At 39.6% G+C, this 17,015-nt stretch overlaps 1 protein-coding gene across 3 annotated transcripts in view; it reads left to right on the plus strand.

Moving 5' to 3' along the window:
- The window catches only part of CSTPP1 (centriolar satellite-associated tubulin polyglutamylase complex regulator 1), a 202,451-nt gene that overhangs the window by 42,423 nt on the left and 143,013 nt on the right, over positions 1-17,015 (plus strand). For all 3 annotated transcript variants that reach the window (XM_055423988.2, XM_055423987.2, XM_055423986.2), the window contains exon 2: positions 8,621-8,723. In XM_055423988.2, the coding sequence (XP_055279963.2) occupies positions 8,621-8,723 (103 nt within the window). The remainder of the gene's footprint in view (positions 1-8,620; positions 8,724-17,015) is intronic.

The following is a 17,015-nucleotide window of genomic DNA, read 5'->3' on the forward strand; positions in this document are numbered from 1 at the left end:
TTGGAAGAAAAGCTATAGGCAACCTGGATAGCATATTAAAAACTTGAGACATTACTTTGCCGACAAAGATCTGTATAGTCAAAGCTATGGTTTTTTCAGCTGTCATGTATGACAACAACAATTCACAGAAGAGAAATACAGATGACCATGAAAATATGCTTAACTTTAATTAAGTAAGAAGACTAGAATACTGAAACAACAGTGAGAAACTATTTTATAACTGTTAAATTGGCAAAATCACGAAGTCAGTGAAAACAGATATTCTTATGGTGGGGAGGAGTATAAATCGAAACACACTTTGTAAAGCAATTTTGTATATCTAGTAAACATCTAGTAAACATGGAGAAAAGGAACTTCTTATGCACTGTTATGATTGTAAGTTGGTACAGCAATTATGGGAATCAGTATGGAGGATCCTCAAAAAATTAAAAATAGAACTACTACCATAAAATCTGAAGAACTGATGAGCGCCAAAGAATTGATTTGTGTGGTGCTTTTGCATTGTGTGGTGAATTGTGTGGTGCTGGAGCAGATTCTTGAGAGTCCCTTGGACAGCGAGGAGATCAAACCAGTCCTAAAGGAAATCAACCCTGAATATTCATTGGAAGGACTGATGCTTAAACTGAAGCTCCAATACTTTGGCCACCTGATGTTAAGAGCCGAGTCATTGGAGAAGATCCTGATGCTGGGAAAGATTGAGGGCAGGAATAGAAGGGGGCGACAGAGGATGAGATGGTTGGATGACATCACTGACTCAATGGACATGAGTTTGAGCAAACTCCAGGAGACAGTGAAGGACAGGGAAGCCTAGAGTGCTGCAGTCCATGGGGTTGCAAAGAGTCAGACATGACTTAGCAGCTAAACAACAACACCGTAAGATCCAGCAAGTCCACTTCTGGGACTATATCCAAAGGAAACAAAAGCACTAAATGGAAAAGATTCCTACACCCCTATGTTCATAACAACATGTTTACAGTAATTTAGATAAGGAAACAACCTAACTGTCCATTGATGAATGAATGGATAAAGAAGTTGTGCAAAAAATACACACACATACACACACACTGTGGAATATTATCAGCCATAAAAATGAGGAAATCCTACCATTTGCAACAACATGGATAGACCTTGAAGGATTATGCTAAATGAAGTAAATCATAAAGTAGATTTACACTATAGATTACACTATTTAAACAGATTTAAATAAAATAGATAGACACTAAGATCTCAGTTATATGTGGAATCTAAACAACTCCATCAGACTCTGGAAAACAGATCAGACATGTGATTGCCAGAGGCAGCAGGTTGGGAGAGAGGAAGAGGAGGAAGGTGGGGATGATGGTGGGGCAGAGTGCAGATTTCCATTAATAAGGTAAATGAATACTGAGGGTGTTAAATACAGCATGATGACTATTGTTAACACTGCTGTATGACATATGGAAAAGTTGTTAAAAGAGTAAATCCTAAGAGCTTTTACCCAAGGAGAAATATTTCTTTTTTTTTCTTTTCATTTTGTGTATGTTAGAAAATGGATGTTAGGCTTAACCTATTATGATAACCATTTCATAATATATATATAAATCAAGTCATTATGCTGTATTCTTTAAACTTACACAGTAACATATGTCGATTATTTCTCAATAAAACTGAAAAATAAAACCCATGAGGATATGTGCATCCTATCAGATGTCAATTCCCTTGTGGCTCAGTTGGCAAAGAATCCTCTTGCAGTGTGGGAGACCTGGTTTCGATCCCTGGGTTGGGAAGATCTCCTGGAGAAGGGGAAGGCTACCCACTCCAGTATTTTGGCCTGGAGAATTCCATGGACTGTATAGTGCATGGGGTCACAAAGAATCAGACACGACTGAGTGACTTTCACTTTCACCTTAAGAAAAACTCTTGCACGTATGCACAGGGAGACAAGTATAGGAATGTTCAACCAGCAGTTTGCTATAGTGAATATGTGGGGACAGCCTGAGTATTTATCAGTAGAAATACATTGGCAAATAAGTTGGTACCATATTGTTTCCTAAAAGAGTTCCAAACATGGTCAAGTGAAAAAAGTAAGGTACAGAAAAGTATATGTCATTTACTTAAAAACAAAACCAAGTTCACAAACTGTGTATTTCTGTATTTTTTAGATATGCATATCAAACTGATTGGGAACTGGGATTGGTTTTTAACTTTTTCTATATTGTTTGAATCTTTCAAAATAATTAAATATATAATTATAAATAATAAACCTTTAAAACAGTTTAAAGACCATGCCAATACTTTATCTGATTAACCAAATGAAATTTCTTTTCTAGTATTAACAGTGGAGAGCCAGCATTTTCTAGACAATGCAGCGTAAACTGGGACACATTGTAGGTTCTTGGCTTTTTCTTATTTTGTTTTGCTTTTGAGAGCTGAGGTTGAGATGGAAAGGCATGGGCTTTGGAGTCAAATCTTAAGTTTCAATTCTAACTCAGTCATTTTTTAAGACTGAGCAGGTTTCTTAACCTCTCTGAGCTTCAAACAAGAAGTCTATTACCTACCGCATTGGGCTGCATAAGTATTGCATGTGCTCGTTTTCCTCATTTCCCCATCTCCTTTGGTCAAAGGAAATTGGTCTGGTGTGGTCTAAGATCAAAGATAGTCTTGTATGGGTGATAAAATATTTCACCAGCGCGTACTGCATCCCTGGATGAGAACATACCAGTAAAGATGAAGAATGTCAATGATTAATTTTAGAGGTTTAACTTTTTAAACCATTAAGCTATCTATATTTTACAAGATCAAATACTGTATCATGTTAGTGATTTAGAAATGATATTAAACTTGAAGCTTCTAAACAGTTTACATGACAGGTTATTGGTTAATAAGGTTACTTTTCTAATCTCAGAGAACAGTCTTAATTTAATTCAGCACTTATTTGTTCCAACCAGCATCTGAGTCTCCAGAGGACTCTGACAAGGCAGAAAAAAGTCAGATATAAATGTGGATATATGTATATGCTTTACTTTTCACTTACACTGCTATTACCCTTATATCTGGTAATATCTCATATTATAATTCATGTGAATGTTTTCTAGTGAAACTTGTTTATTCTAGTCCAGGGACTCTGTGTAAAATAATAATCATATAATAAAATGAGTGGTCTAAATAATTGAGGTAGCCCCTCAAGCAAAAATTTCCAAATGGGACCCCTTACCATTTAATTGCAAAATAAACAGCTAATACTTTGATGGTATTTATGCTTGGGAAGAGAGTAAAAGGAAATTGTTTTGGATTTTCCCCATATAAATTTAGAGTCTCCTGAGTAATGAGCAGTTAATAAGTGAATGCTTCCTACAAGTTTAAAGGCTATAGCTGAAGCGAGTCTAAATTATGTGTATTATCATATGTGTAGAGTTTTATGTAGCTCAGTAATCCTTGAAGATAATCTGTAAACACTTTGGTTAGATGGGCAAACTTTAAATGAGTGAGCAGGAGCTATGGTAGGTTGATGTCTTGGTGTCTGTTGGCGTTGAAACCCATTGTTTTGTGAGTTGTGATGTCTGGAAGGGATGCACAGTAGCAACTATCACGATAGCAACAATAATGAGCATAAACGCAGTAAGTTCAGTGCGTCCTTACTGCGTGCCCAGTGCTACGCTAAGATTATCGTTCTGTGTGTTGCGTCATGTGTTAGTTGCCCAGTCGTGTCTGACTCTTTGCGACCCCGTGGACTGCAGCCTGCCAGGCTTCTCTGTCCACGGGATTCTCCAGGCAAGAATACTGGAGTGGGGTGCCATTCCCTTCTCCAGGGGATCTTTCTGACCCAGGGATTGAACCCAGGTCTCCCACACTGGAGGCAGATTCTTTACCATCTGAGCCACCAGGGAAGCCCCTAAAGATTATTACATAAGTTATTTTATTTATTCCTCACTACAACCTTCAGTGGTAGGCATTAGTCCCAAATTTTACAGAAAAGGGCAGAGAAATTAGGTTACTTGCTTCAAGTCACATAGCTAATAAGTACCAAAGCTAGAAATTAAATCCAGTTCAGCCTGACTCCAGAGCCTATGTTCTTAACCATTGCAGTGAATTGCTATATTGTTTTGATCTGTAAATCTCTATGTAGCAATAATAACATAATCATTAATATGTTATCTTTTGTATATATCTGATATTTTCTAAAGAGGCTTGCTTGCTGCTTGCAAGGAAGTGCATCTGTGTGCTTAGTCGCTCAGTCATGTCTAACTCTTTTGTGACCCCATGGCCCCAGGCTCCTCTGTCCATGGAATTCTCCAGGCAAGTATACTGGAGTGGGTTGCCATTCCCTTCTCTAGGGGATCCTCCCAGCCCAAGGATCAAACCTGGGTCTCCTGCATTGCAGAGAGATTCTTGACCATCTGAGCCACCAGGGAAGCCCTTTTCTAAAGAAACAGTTTATTATTAGACATAGTCTTCATGTCACACTCAAGTCAGAGCAAGCTTGACTGTGGTATCTAGAGATTAAGTGATCGGCAGGAGGTGATTCCACAGAGAACCAAAAAGTTTCTGATCCACGATTGCTTTCACTGACACGGTTCATATAAAGATCATACCGTGCTTACTTATATTTTACTCAGCCATTTCAGTGCAGTGTGTTGAAGGTTTAAGTGCTTATCTCAGACCATGATGCTGTCTTGAGCAAGACATGGATCCTTGGACCTTGGTGTGGATTTCAGAACAATAGAGCCTATTGGTTCATGTTAGAAAACTTAATCCTGGCCTTCTGAAAATCACAGCAAAGCAGAAGAGGAAAAGCCAATCTGAAACGTTTTTCCTTCTCCGAGAGGGCAACTAAGGTGCCCAGATATCTCTGCCCTCTGGGGATGCAGGTGTGCAGTTTTTATTCTTTAATCATTCACATAAATTAAAGCCTATTCCTTTGCATTTTAAAAATAATATGAAATGACACCCTCAATGTTTTATTGCCAGACAAGAGCTTTGAACTTCTATCTTATTGACGTTTGATAAAGTGCAAGGATTTTCCAGGGTTGGGTGGTACCCTTAGCCACAGAAGGTAACATGGCACTGATAAGAGCCGCACGTGGAGGAAACCAGCAGTGAGAAAGCAGTGAGAGAGGAGGGCTCTTTGTACCAGGCTTGTGTGAAATCCTCAGAGAGGAACTTCCTCCTGTCTCTGCTGGCTCTTCTTAATTCCTTCACTTCACCCACGGATGAAAAGGGCACTAGGTCTTTCTGTTTCTACTTTCTGAACTAAGGATGGGTGGGGTGAAGACTTTGTGGTGGGCAGGTTCTTTGCAAGAAACTTTGAAACTGGGGACATGTCCTAACTTCACACAAACGCTGATTGGCATGCACACCTGTGCAGGTGGGGACAGGATAAACACACACACACAAACACACTCCTGCAAATTCACATGTGAACTCACATGGACACAGGTGGACCACGCCTCTCGTGAGTTTACGGTCACCCCCTCACTTGTGCTCCATGTAAAATGAAGATCGTATCTATTATGAAACTTACAGCATGCAGTGACGAGGCAGGGTGGCATACAGTGTTGAGAGCACGGGTTCTTGGTAGGACACACCTCGGCTTGAGTCTTGGCTTCTGTTCTTACCACTCGTGTGATCTTGAGAAAGGTACTTTATAAATCTCCATTCTCCCTTTTGTAGAATGGAAACGTGTGATTAAAATATCTGTCGTAGGATTATTGTGAAGATGGAATAAAATAATGCATGTAAAGCAGCACAGTTTCTGGCACACGGTCATTCAGTAAGTTGCAGAGGTGCTCAAAATTGGTAGAGCTGTTATTGTTATCATCATTATTATGTGTAATATTAAGTTCTCAATATCTGATTGGTAGCTGAATGTTACATAGGTATAGTCCTTTATTTATATTGTTTTCTTTTTTCCTTTCCCTGCTCCCCATCCCCCACCTTTTTTTTTCTTGCTGCAAAGGAATTTTCCAGAAAATTCCTCCCTTTTTTGAGGGAGACAAAAGTACTTTGATTCTAACTGCTCTGAAAACATTTCTTCCTTAAAGGGCTTTCACATTGACTTTTAGTCCCTGGAGCTAAGACGGAGAAGAAGCAGGATTTGCTTCTAAGTAGAGCTCTTTCATTTCTGCTGTCAAAAAACAAAACAAAAAAACAAACCAAAAAAAACCCCCAAAACCCTAATCTTTTGTAATAGCCTTAGGTATTTCCAAGTCGTAAAAGCCTATATATAGCCCAAGGAAGGAAGCTTTCTGTAAGATAAGTGGGTGGAATAAGAGAAGGAAAATGCAGAGGTGAAAGTACAGCTGATTTTAGTGTCAGTTTGGCCATCCCCCGCCCCCCCAGTTTCAAATATACTTAATTACAAAATGATTAATGCCAGAAATTGTCTGGTGTTGCTGTTGTGCCGTGAGGCTTGCAGGACATTAGGGACCTTAGGAACCTTAGGACTTCCCACCAGGGGCGTCCCGAGAAACTCTGATGTATTATCTCACGGCTTCATTTCAGTTTTGGCCACTTCTTAGTGAAATAGTTTTCCAGTTGAATGAACTGTTGACGAAGCGCGGGTTTTGTTTTCACATCTTTTTGTGGGGTCGGAGTTGGAGAATGTTTGCAGTAGCTGATAGTTGTTAACTTTGGGAAGCCCTCACATTGATAGAGCAAGTCATGGAATGTAAACATGTCATTCATCTGGACTTGAGGCTGGCGTAAACATGGTGAAACTTTAGGTAGCCACTGTCAAACAGAGACTGTCTCGGGTAGAGCTTGGGTAGATAAGCGTGTTGCTTTACAAGTCTCACTAAACTACCAGGACTTCAGGAGTGTGTTTTTAAGTATCTAATTTTACAGATTTTAGGTAACCCCCTCATGTCTTCCTGAGGATGAAAATATGAAAGAGGCGAGTGTCCGCCTTGGTAGCAGCTTTGTGGCTCTGCTTTGTGGCAGGATACTTATTACTTTGTGCTTTTTTGTTCTTACTGCTCCAGACAAAAATTGTTTTGTTTTGCTTTTGAAAAAGAAAAGAATAGGATGGTAAATGGAAATACTGAACTGGAAGTTTCTGTGTGAAGTGTGCCAGGATACCGTTGTTATACCTGAAGACAAAAGTCAGGGAGGGGGAACAAGCGTCTGGTGAGCACCTGCTGTGTTAGAAGCTCTGCTGTATCACTGAAGCAGACTTCCAGTAGCCCTTGAGATAGACTTTTAACGAGATACATTATCAGGAAAACAAGGCATTGTGGTTTAAGAATAGTGATGATGTTGTTATCTGCATTTTACAGCAAGGAAATAGGCTTGCAGACTAATTGGCCCAAGCTTGCACAGCTAGGAATTTGATAGGGCTGAGGATGGAACTCAGGTCTCTCAGAACTCCAAAGCCCAAGTTCTTAACCAGCAATTGTTAAACCTCAGGATAGGTAAGAAACTTCAAGGGTACCTGTTCAAATTACTGGGCTCTGGTTAGAATTTTAAGATCACGAAGTCCGAGATAGTGACAGGTGATGAATCTGCATTTTAATAGGGTGTCTCAGGCGATTCAGATTAAGTTGATTGACCATGTTTAGAGAAAGAATTCTGTTTCACTCATCACTTATATGTGGAATCTAAAATATGACGCAAATGAACTTATTTACAAAACAGGAACAGACCCACAGACATAGGTAACAAATTTATGGTTACCGAAGGGGAAGGCGTGGAGGGATAAATTAGGAGCTGGGGATTAGCAAATACAAACTACTATGTATAAAATAGATAAATAGGGTTCTACTGTATAGCACAGGAAACTATATTCAAGCTTTTGTAATAACTATAATGGAAAAGAATATGAGAAAGAACATGTGCATATATAACTGAATCATTTTTCTGTACACCAGGAACTAACACATCATTGTAAATCAACTATACTTCAGTTTAAAAATAAATACATAAAATTACATTTCTTTCCATACTTGATAAAGAAGAAAACAGGCACAGATTAAGTAACTATCCAAGATTATGCTGTCAGACAGAGTCATGATTCCAGCCCAGGTCTGTCTAATTCTAGCACTCATCACACCCTTTACTGCAAGCCCATGATGAAGTCACACATCTGCTAGTCACAACAAATGTGGGAAACATGGCTTCTGATAAATCGGGCCACCCAGATTTCATGGTCTTATTATTTACCAAGGTTAATAACTTTTAACATCTTTACTGAAATCTTCATGGTCCTTAAACTTTTTCAGTGACTTTTTTTTTAATGGAAGAATTGAGTTTTCCCTGCAGTCAGGCATAGAATCATTACTCCCTAGGGTAAATTTCTGAGCCATGCAGAAGTGGAAGGAGGTGGGAAGAAAGAATTCCCAGGTGTATCTGCTAAATGGTGCTAAAGCTCCTCACCCTTATCTTATGAAATAAAGAGCAAATGGGGATATTAATACTGACAGCCAATCAAATGGCAGCAGGTCATCTTCTCCAGCATCTATCCCTTTCTACCCATTGAGACGAAAGCTCAGCTAGGGCCGTGAGTTGGTTTACCTATTGCAGTGCACATCCTAGAGCAGAGCCAGCGCCTCGATGGACTTTCATGGCTGACTGGGGTTTGGAAGACTTTTTTTTGTTTTTAATCTCCCTCTCACTTTCTCTCTCTCTCTCTCTTTTTTGTTTGTAGCCCAGCGACATGTCCTCACATATGTGGAGGATGCAGTCTGCCAGCTGCTAGAGAACAAGGAAGATGTTAGCCAATATGGCATTGCCAGATTCTTCACAGAATAGTAAGTACCTGAGTGCTCTGCCTCTAGGGCAGGTCCAGAAGAGGCTTTTGGAAGCAGGCAAGATACATGAAAAGTAGAGCAGGGCAGTGCTGATGAAGCAGTGGCAGTGAATGCTTAGTTTTGGTAGATGAGTCGAGGGCTGCCCAAACATGTTTGGAACATGCTTTTGGTGCAGCCAGTTTTGTCTAATGATAAGTCTAGTGAGTAGTCAGAACTCTAGAAGCCCAGCAACTGCTCGTTTGATCTATTGCTACTGCTGCTGTTCAGTCACTAAGTCGTGTCCAGCTCTTTGTGACCCCACGGACTGTAGTCCGTCTGGCTCCTCTGTCCATAGGATTCTCCAGGCAAGAATACTAGAGTGGGTGGCCGTTTTCCTCCTCCAGGGGATCTTCCTGACCCAGGGATCAAACCCCCATCTCCTGCTTGGCAGGATAATTCTTCACCACTGAGCCCTCTGGGAAGCCCTGTTTGATCTTTTAGATGTTTTTTTTTTTAGGTTCCTCTTATAATTTTTAACTTTTCCCATTATTCAGAATAGTCACTCTGATTTCCTTTGGTCTGTGTTCCGTTAGCCTGTGTTTTTCTTGGCTGGCTTTTTTTTCACGGAAATGTTTAGGATGATATTCCGCTGCAGTTTTCCTTCCAGAGGATGCTGTGTCCATCACTTAAGAATTTAAGATTATTTCTTGAGGCAGGACATCTTTCATAGATTATAGCTTTAAGGAGTTGTGTTTCTTTATAAAGTATGTTTAGAGTGTGTAAAAGTCAAGATGATTATCCATTTATAAGTTTATAAAAAATGGTTTTCTTCAAGTTTTATTGAGATATAATTGATATACAGCATTTTATAAGTTTAAGATGCATAGCATAGTGATTTGATTTACATACATCATGAAGTGATTATCACCATAAATTTAGATGAACATCTATCATCTTAGATAGATAATTAAGGAAATAGAAAAAAACTTTTTTCTCTTGATGAGAACTCTTAGGATTTCCTCTCTTAACAATTCTCATATGTAACATATGGAATTTTCATATGTAACATACATTATTATATCCCCAGTACTTGTTTATCTTATAACTGGAAGTTTTGATTACCTTTATCCAGTTCCTCCTATCCCTCCCCACCTCTGATAACCCCAAATCTGATCACTATTTCTGTTTGTTTTTTTAAAAACTTTTAGTTTTGTGTTGGAGTAAAGCCAATTAACAATGTTGTGATAGCTTCAGGTTAACAGCAAAGGGGCTCAGCCATATGTATACTGCATCTATTCTCCCCTAAGCTCCCCTACCACCCAGGCTACCATGTAACATTGAGCAGTTTCATGTGCTACTCATTAGGTCCCTGTTGGTTATCCATTTTAAATATAGCAATGTGTACATGTCCATCCCAAACTGAGTTTTGTTTTGAATTATAGTTGACCTAGAACACTGTTAGTTCCTGTTACACAGCATAGCAATTTAATACTTCTTGTACATTTGACACTGAGTACTACAACAAGTCTAATTATGATAGTTCACTATACAAAGATATTACTCAGTTTTTTTTTAATTTTAAATATTAGTTACTGACCGTATTCTCCTCACTGTACACTTCATACCCATAAGTCATTTTTTTGTTTTGACACCAGAATTTACCTCTTAAACTTTCTTACCTATTTCTTTCTTTTTGATATCACAAAACTGCTTTTAGGCTGAATGAGATAATCAGTTTAAAATACCTTGGTCTTCATGAAAGGATATGCTAAAGAAATCTTTAAAATAATTTTTATTACCAAATTGCCATCACATATTTATATATTCAGTTTTGTATTCTTTTCCCTTTTTTTATGGTTTATTGTAAACATTTTAAGAAAGGAAGAATAGCTCTTACAGGCTATTCTGTTCTAAGGTGAATAGCTCAGGTCTATTCTTGAAAACAATTTTTTTTTCCTTTCTATTCTCCAAAGGTTCCTTGAAGATTAGACATCTCTTCTAATGGCCTAAACTTGGGTTACTGTTAGGGGAATTCTTGACTCACTCTTTTGCTGAGCTATAAGTCTTGCAAATAAAATCTAGATTTTTTATGGGTTGGAATTTCAAGTTCCTGGGAAAAACAGACTTTCCAGGATCAGAGCTGGTTCCTTGTCTTCTCCCAGTCGCCTTAAAAAGGATGAAGTAGAGCAAGGCATCTTCCTTGTTCTCATGGTATGAGCTGAAAGAAATGAAGTGGGCCGGGAATAAAGACTGAGATCAAATAGCCTTGCTTGCTTTTACAGAACTGACGAGCCTAGGGGTCAAGTTTCTAGGCCGTTTAATCTGTACCAGCACCCTTGAGCCTCCTTGCCAAGTGAAATATGATTCTTCTGGGGGCAATGCTTCTTCTTGGCTTGGTTCATTTCACGGCATGCTCCCTCCCCCATCTCCTTTACGTCTTTTCCCTACTATGCTGGTTCCTTGAGGGTAGCCATCATTTCTTGTTCATCTCTGTATTCCCAATGCTTGGCATGCATGATGCCTAGTATATGACAGATGTTAGGTAAATTTGTTGAATCTATAGCTGTAAGTATATTTTAAGTTATTGAATACTGTCTACCTGGCAGCTCAGTGGTAAAGAATCCGCCTGCCAATGCAGGAGACACAGGTTTGATCCCTGGATCAGGAAGATCCCCTGGAGTAGGAAATGGCAAGTCACTCCAGTGTTCTTGCCTGGAGAATTCCATGGAAGAGGAGCCTGGTGGGTTACAGTCCATGGGGTTGCAAAAGAGACACGACTTACTGACTAAAGAGCAAACATTTCTATCTACTCTTTACTCTTGATCTTATTATGAATAAGGACTATCTCTTGTTCTTTTTTTCTTTTTTATCAATTGTTTTTGATAAAGTTCTATATCCTGCCATTTAAGAAGCTATGTACCAGAATTCCCTGGTGGTCTAGTGGTTAGGACTCCTCACTTTCACTGCAGGGGATATGGCTTATATCCTTGCTGGGTAACTAAGATCCCGCTTGCTCTGCAGCCCAGCCAAAAAATAAAGAAGAAGCTGTATACCATGGATGTACCATGTAGCATGGGTTCCAAAAGTGAACCCACTAGTCTGTGTAACTAATACTGAACTCTAATAAGGCCTATAACGATTTCCAAATGCTATTGACTATCACTTTTATCTAGCAGTACACTGTTGGGGAGAAAAGAGTCCTTAGATTTTCCACAGTGCTGATAGAAATCTAGTTGCCAAGCGAGCAGTTTATTGTCCTCAGAAAACTAAAAATTACATAATATATGTGAATGGCATATACTTGACATTTCTATAAGACAATTATATTAGCCTGAGGCAAGTTATTTTGAGAAGTGAGCCAGCATCAAAGCTCCAAAATCCTTTCGGAAAAAAAACAAACTTGGAAGATGTATGACTAAATGGGAAGTGGTATTTGGTAGGCAAGGAGACTTTCATGGTAGAAGCTCCTGACTTTCCTTTGATTGTGAATTTGACTTATCTAGTGAAAATCCTTCTTTCACAGGCCTCGGTTTTGTATTAATTTGTAGAAGCATAATGAAGTGAAAGGTTTCCCAGATGGCTTAGTGGGTGAAGAATCTGCCTGCTATGCAGGAGAAACAGGAGACACGGGTTTGATCCCTAGGTTGGGAAGATCCACTGGAGGAGGAAATGGCAACCCACTCCAGTATTCTTCCTGGAAAATCCCACGGACAGAGGAGCCTGGTGGGCTATAGTCCATGGGGTCATAAAGAGTCAGACATGACTGAGCAACTAAGCACACACACACACTCATAACACACACACACACACACTCACAACACACACACACACACACACTCACAACACACACACACACTCACAACACACACACACACACTGAAGTGAAAAGAACTGAGCCCTGGGAAGAAGAGCTGCTTCCTTGTAAGTCCTCACTCTCACACACTCACACACACACACACACACACACACACACACACACACTGAAGAAGAGCTGCTTCCTTGTAAGTCCTCACTCTGTGATCTTGAACCAATTATTGAAATTTTCTGGGCTCAGCTGCCTCATTTGTGAAGTGGGTATAATAAAGTCTAACATGCTAATAAAAATGATGTGATAGTTATATATTATAATAAACAATGTTTTTATCAAACTCATACTGTATTTCAGTAACTATAATTCTTTGAAGTAGGTAATATTATTATCTCTGTTTTATAGATGAGGAAACTGAGGCTCAGAATGGTTAAAATACCTGCTTTCACTTCATGAGTTACAGAATTAAGAACCAGGCCTCACCTGTGGTATTAAAAAGCCACTGTTCTCTACTGTCTCCAAGTCTCTCTAATGCCTAATGTTACTGGAGGCCTAACCAGATAATAATTTGAGGTCTCTTCTTGCTATAATTTCTAATTCTTTGAGGTTTCCCTTATGACTTATAGTTCACACAGGTTATCACACAGCTTTGTCTGGTGACCTCAATACATTGCCATTTAAATGTTTAACGTTGGCCTTTTGGAGGGGATAAATTGGAGCTATCTCTAAACAATAGGAAACATAATTTTTTTTTAAACGTGTTGGGCTTCCCTGGTGGTCCAGTCGTTAAGAAGCAGCCTTGGAATGCAAGGGACACCAGTTTGATCCCTGGTCTGGGAAGATCTCACACGCCACAGAGCCGCTAAGCCCGTGCACCAAAACTACTGAGCCAGTTCTCTAAAGCCCGCGAGCTGCGACTGGAGAAAGCCCACACACGGCAATGAAGGCCCACCACAGCCAAAAGGTTACATACATAAATCTCTTAAAAAATACGTGAAGTGCGCACTTCCATCTCCCAGTTTCAAGTTCAGACGTTGATATTTTCATACAATAAATGGTGGATAATTTACCTTTAAACAAGGATAAAGATTACTCTTCCAAATTGTTTTTGGAAGGTTTTCCTGCCGATTTTCTTCTGTGGATTGGCTTGACCTCTCACCTGTGGCGTCACTCCCTGGTGGTTGGTGTTTTCCAACAAATCCATGATTGTTCCAGCAAATCTGGATAAGCTGTAAAACATGAGTAGCTAAGCTGTGCTCTGTGTGTGTGCGTGTGTGTGTCTGTCAGACTGTGAGCTCTTCAGATCAGATTCCTCTGGACACTCTTGAAAGAAGGACACCAGATCCCGGAGGATTTTCTTTTATGTCGTATGCAACCTCTACCTCTGAATGTTGTCTTTCAACCAGTGGAAGGTAAAAGGAATTGACATTTAGAGATGCCACTCGAAGAATAGACCAAGTGTCAGCACCGGGTCAGGACCTTTGAAGAAGTACATCCAAGAAAAAGAGGCTAGAGTCGAGTGGCTGTAACTTAGAAACCGCAGCAGAGTGTGACCAGGTTCTTGTGGCAAAGATAAAATGAGAAATGTGGTTTTTTAAGACGCTGGAAAATAATGATGAGAGAAAAACAGGCTGAAATCTGAGAATTCCTACGATTGGGAACCATTCTTCACAGGCTAAATTGATAGTTCCAACCCTGTGGCATCAGGGAGCTTGACCTCCACGTACTAATATAGAAAAGAATGGTACTCTGTGGTCTTGATTGGTGGGCCCAGGAGGGCTCTTTTTTATGATCAAGCGTCTTGTTTTTGTTTTTTTTTAAATGATGATTTTAGCTTCCTAGGGAAGTTTTCATGACGACTACTTTGGTTACAAGCACATATACAGATTACCTTCATTGATGGAGGTTTATCTTCAGGATATGTGAGACTATATGACAACACTTCTGCAAGAATTCATTCATGCAGTGATTATTTTTGAGCACTACTAGTGCCTGTGTGTACTTGGCAATGAAGAAGAGTGGTGAACAAGACAAATAAGGTATTAATAACTGCCCTTGTGGACCTGGAGGTTTAGTGAGAGATAGTCAGTAAACAAGTAAACGGATGGTGATGACAATAGCTAATAGTAGATAACTCCTTGCTATATTCTGGGCATTGTTCCAAGCCTGTAACACGTATTATGTCGTTTAATTCTCAAAAATACTACAAGGTGGAGTATTAGTATTATCTTCATTTTATACATGAGGAATTTTAGGCACACAAAAGTAATGTTCCCCAGGTTACACAGCTGATAACTGTAACAAGATAAACAGCAAAGAAGTAACCAGAATAATGGGAAATATGGAACGGCCAGGAAGGCCCCTGGAGGGGGTGGCGTTTGACGGCTTACCAAATTATTACTGATAATTTGTCAAACTTACCGTTTGAGGGCTCAGCTTATAGAATGATTGGCTCCTCATTCGAGAGCTGATGAGTTACTCCAGCTCAGGCGACTGACCTTGTCTCTGTCCACCCTTATTACCTAGGCTTTCTTTGTCCAAAAAAGAAAATTTGATGAATTTTATTTGCTGCCTCTCAGAGCGGAATACCTTTAACAGGCAGTAGTCTTAGAAATCTACCTTACGGTGATAGACCTCTCTCATAGGCACTGCTTGTATATAATAAGTAAGAATAATAAAATAATTAGTCATAAAATTATTTGTGTTATCTAATATATACTATATATTTATATAGTTTAAATATGGAGATGGAAGTATTTATCACTTTTAGAAAAAATTATTAGTTCCATTCTGGTACATATCAATGATCAGAATTCAGTTGGGAACTTGCATGCTTTTTTATATACTTCAGTAGTAAAAGGTGCCAGCATCAAATTCCATTTTTTATTGTTTTAGTTAGAATAAGTCCATGAAATGTGAGTTTCATTAATTTACTCGTGGAGGAAAGGAGATTCCAATAGTGCATATTCTTAAATCACTTAAAATGTAACTCTAATGAAAACAGCCCATGGTTAGAAAGTATGTGTTACTGTTTCTTTTTTAAACAGGTGCTCTGAGCCCTGTGAAAGATGACCCACTTTTCTCCTCAGTAATCTAGAACGATCAGGGCGTAAACTGTCAGTTCTAAAGTTGGCGGGTTTTGTAGGATTACCTACCACCCAGCATTTAAGCCATGTTTGGGCTCTTGTGCCCATGGTAACAGGGGAGCAGGTCTGGAGCGATGGGAAGTGCATGAGAAAAAATCAGGACCTCGCTGATTTTCAGGCTCGCAGCTCTGAACGAGGAGCAGGCCCAAGACTTCTCTGGGCCATTTCTGCTCCACGTCCTCCCAACTTACTGTTGTAAAGTTGAGCCAAAGTGTAGCATGGTGACGCAATGGTGACTAACCGTGTCACAGGCGTCTTCACCAGGGGTGGAGCTTGTCCCGGCCTGCCCCTCATCCTGTCTGTTTTCCACAGTTTAGTTCTCAGCAGCAGTTGACATACTGTAACAGAAAAGTATCCACTTTTCACTGTCACCATCTGCATTCTCAGAGGGTTGCCTGGAATAGATTTTGCCATAGCTGAAGCAGTCCTGCCCCAGGCATTTCTGTTACGCCATCATTTATGAAATCCGTAGAGGATTCTGGTTCTTTTCTATATTACCAGAGGCATCTTATAGAAAAAGGATGCCAAGGAAACATAGTGGTGGGTTTGAAAGCCTTTTTTTTTTTTTTTTTGAACAGAGGAAAATTTATGCGTCGAACCTGGAGTGGTCACTTATGATAATATACATGCTACAATTCCATTCTCCCCAATCATTCCACCTTCACCCTCTCCCACAGAGTCCCAAAGACTGTTCTAAATGCCTATGTCTCTTTTGCAGTCTCTTATACAGGGTTCAGGTTACCATTTTTCTAAATTCCATATATATGCGTTAATATACGGTATTGATGTTCTTCTTTCTGGCTTACTTATTTTTAAGCCTTTTGAAGCTTAAAAATCCAGGTTCACTGAGGATGTAAGAAGTTGCTTATTTGCTTAGAATCCAACTTTCTTCTTCAGGCCCTTCATGTTTTGAGTACAGGAAAACCATCCAGCGGCACTTGACCTGGTGACCGAGGAAGTCATTTCACAGCCCACCGGTCCCCTGACTCATTTAGAAGTCAGAGTCAAAGGTTATGGAAGTAATAATTGGGCCCAGATTCTCCCTGTCAGGATAGACCTTACTTCCCCACCCCCTCCCTGCTACAAGTTAAGAGGAATTTAGCTGTCATGAAACCGTTCAATAAGAGGAAATGAAGAAACTCCATCCTTGGCTGAAGTATTCTCAAGGCCCAGTGATATTATTTCTGTTTTCATGGGAGCTGCTCTTACAGCTAGCTAGTATAAATGTTAGTTATAATTCTCCACACTGAAATATATCCCCTTAGAGAAATTACTTGATTTATTTTAATCTGTAAATAATGTAAAGAACCTTTACTTGGCCCAGTCCAAGCCCTGATATTCCTTCTCACTATGATCATT

The sequence above is a fragment of the Moschus berezovskii genome, chromosome 14 (genome assembly GCF_049115385.1).
Source record: "Moschus berezovskii isolate FMDL1 chromosome 14, NW_MosBer_1.0, whole genome shotgun sequence".
Taxonomy (NCBI): domain Eukaryota; kingdom Metazoa; phylum Chordata; class Mammalia; order Artiodactyla; family Moschidae; genus Moschus; species Moschus berezovskii.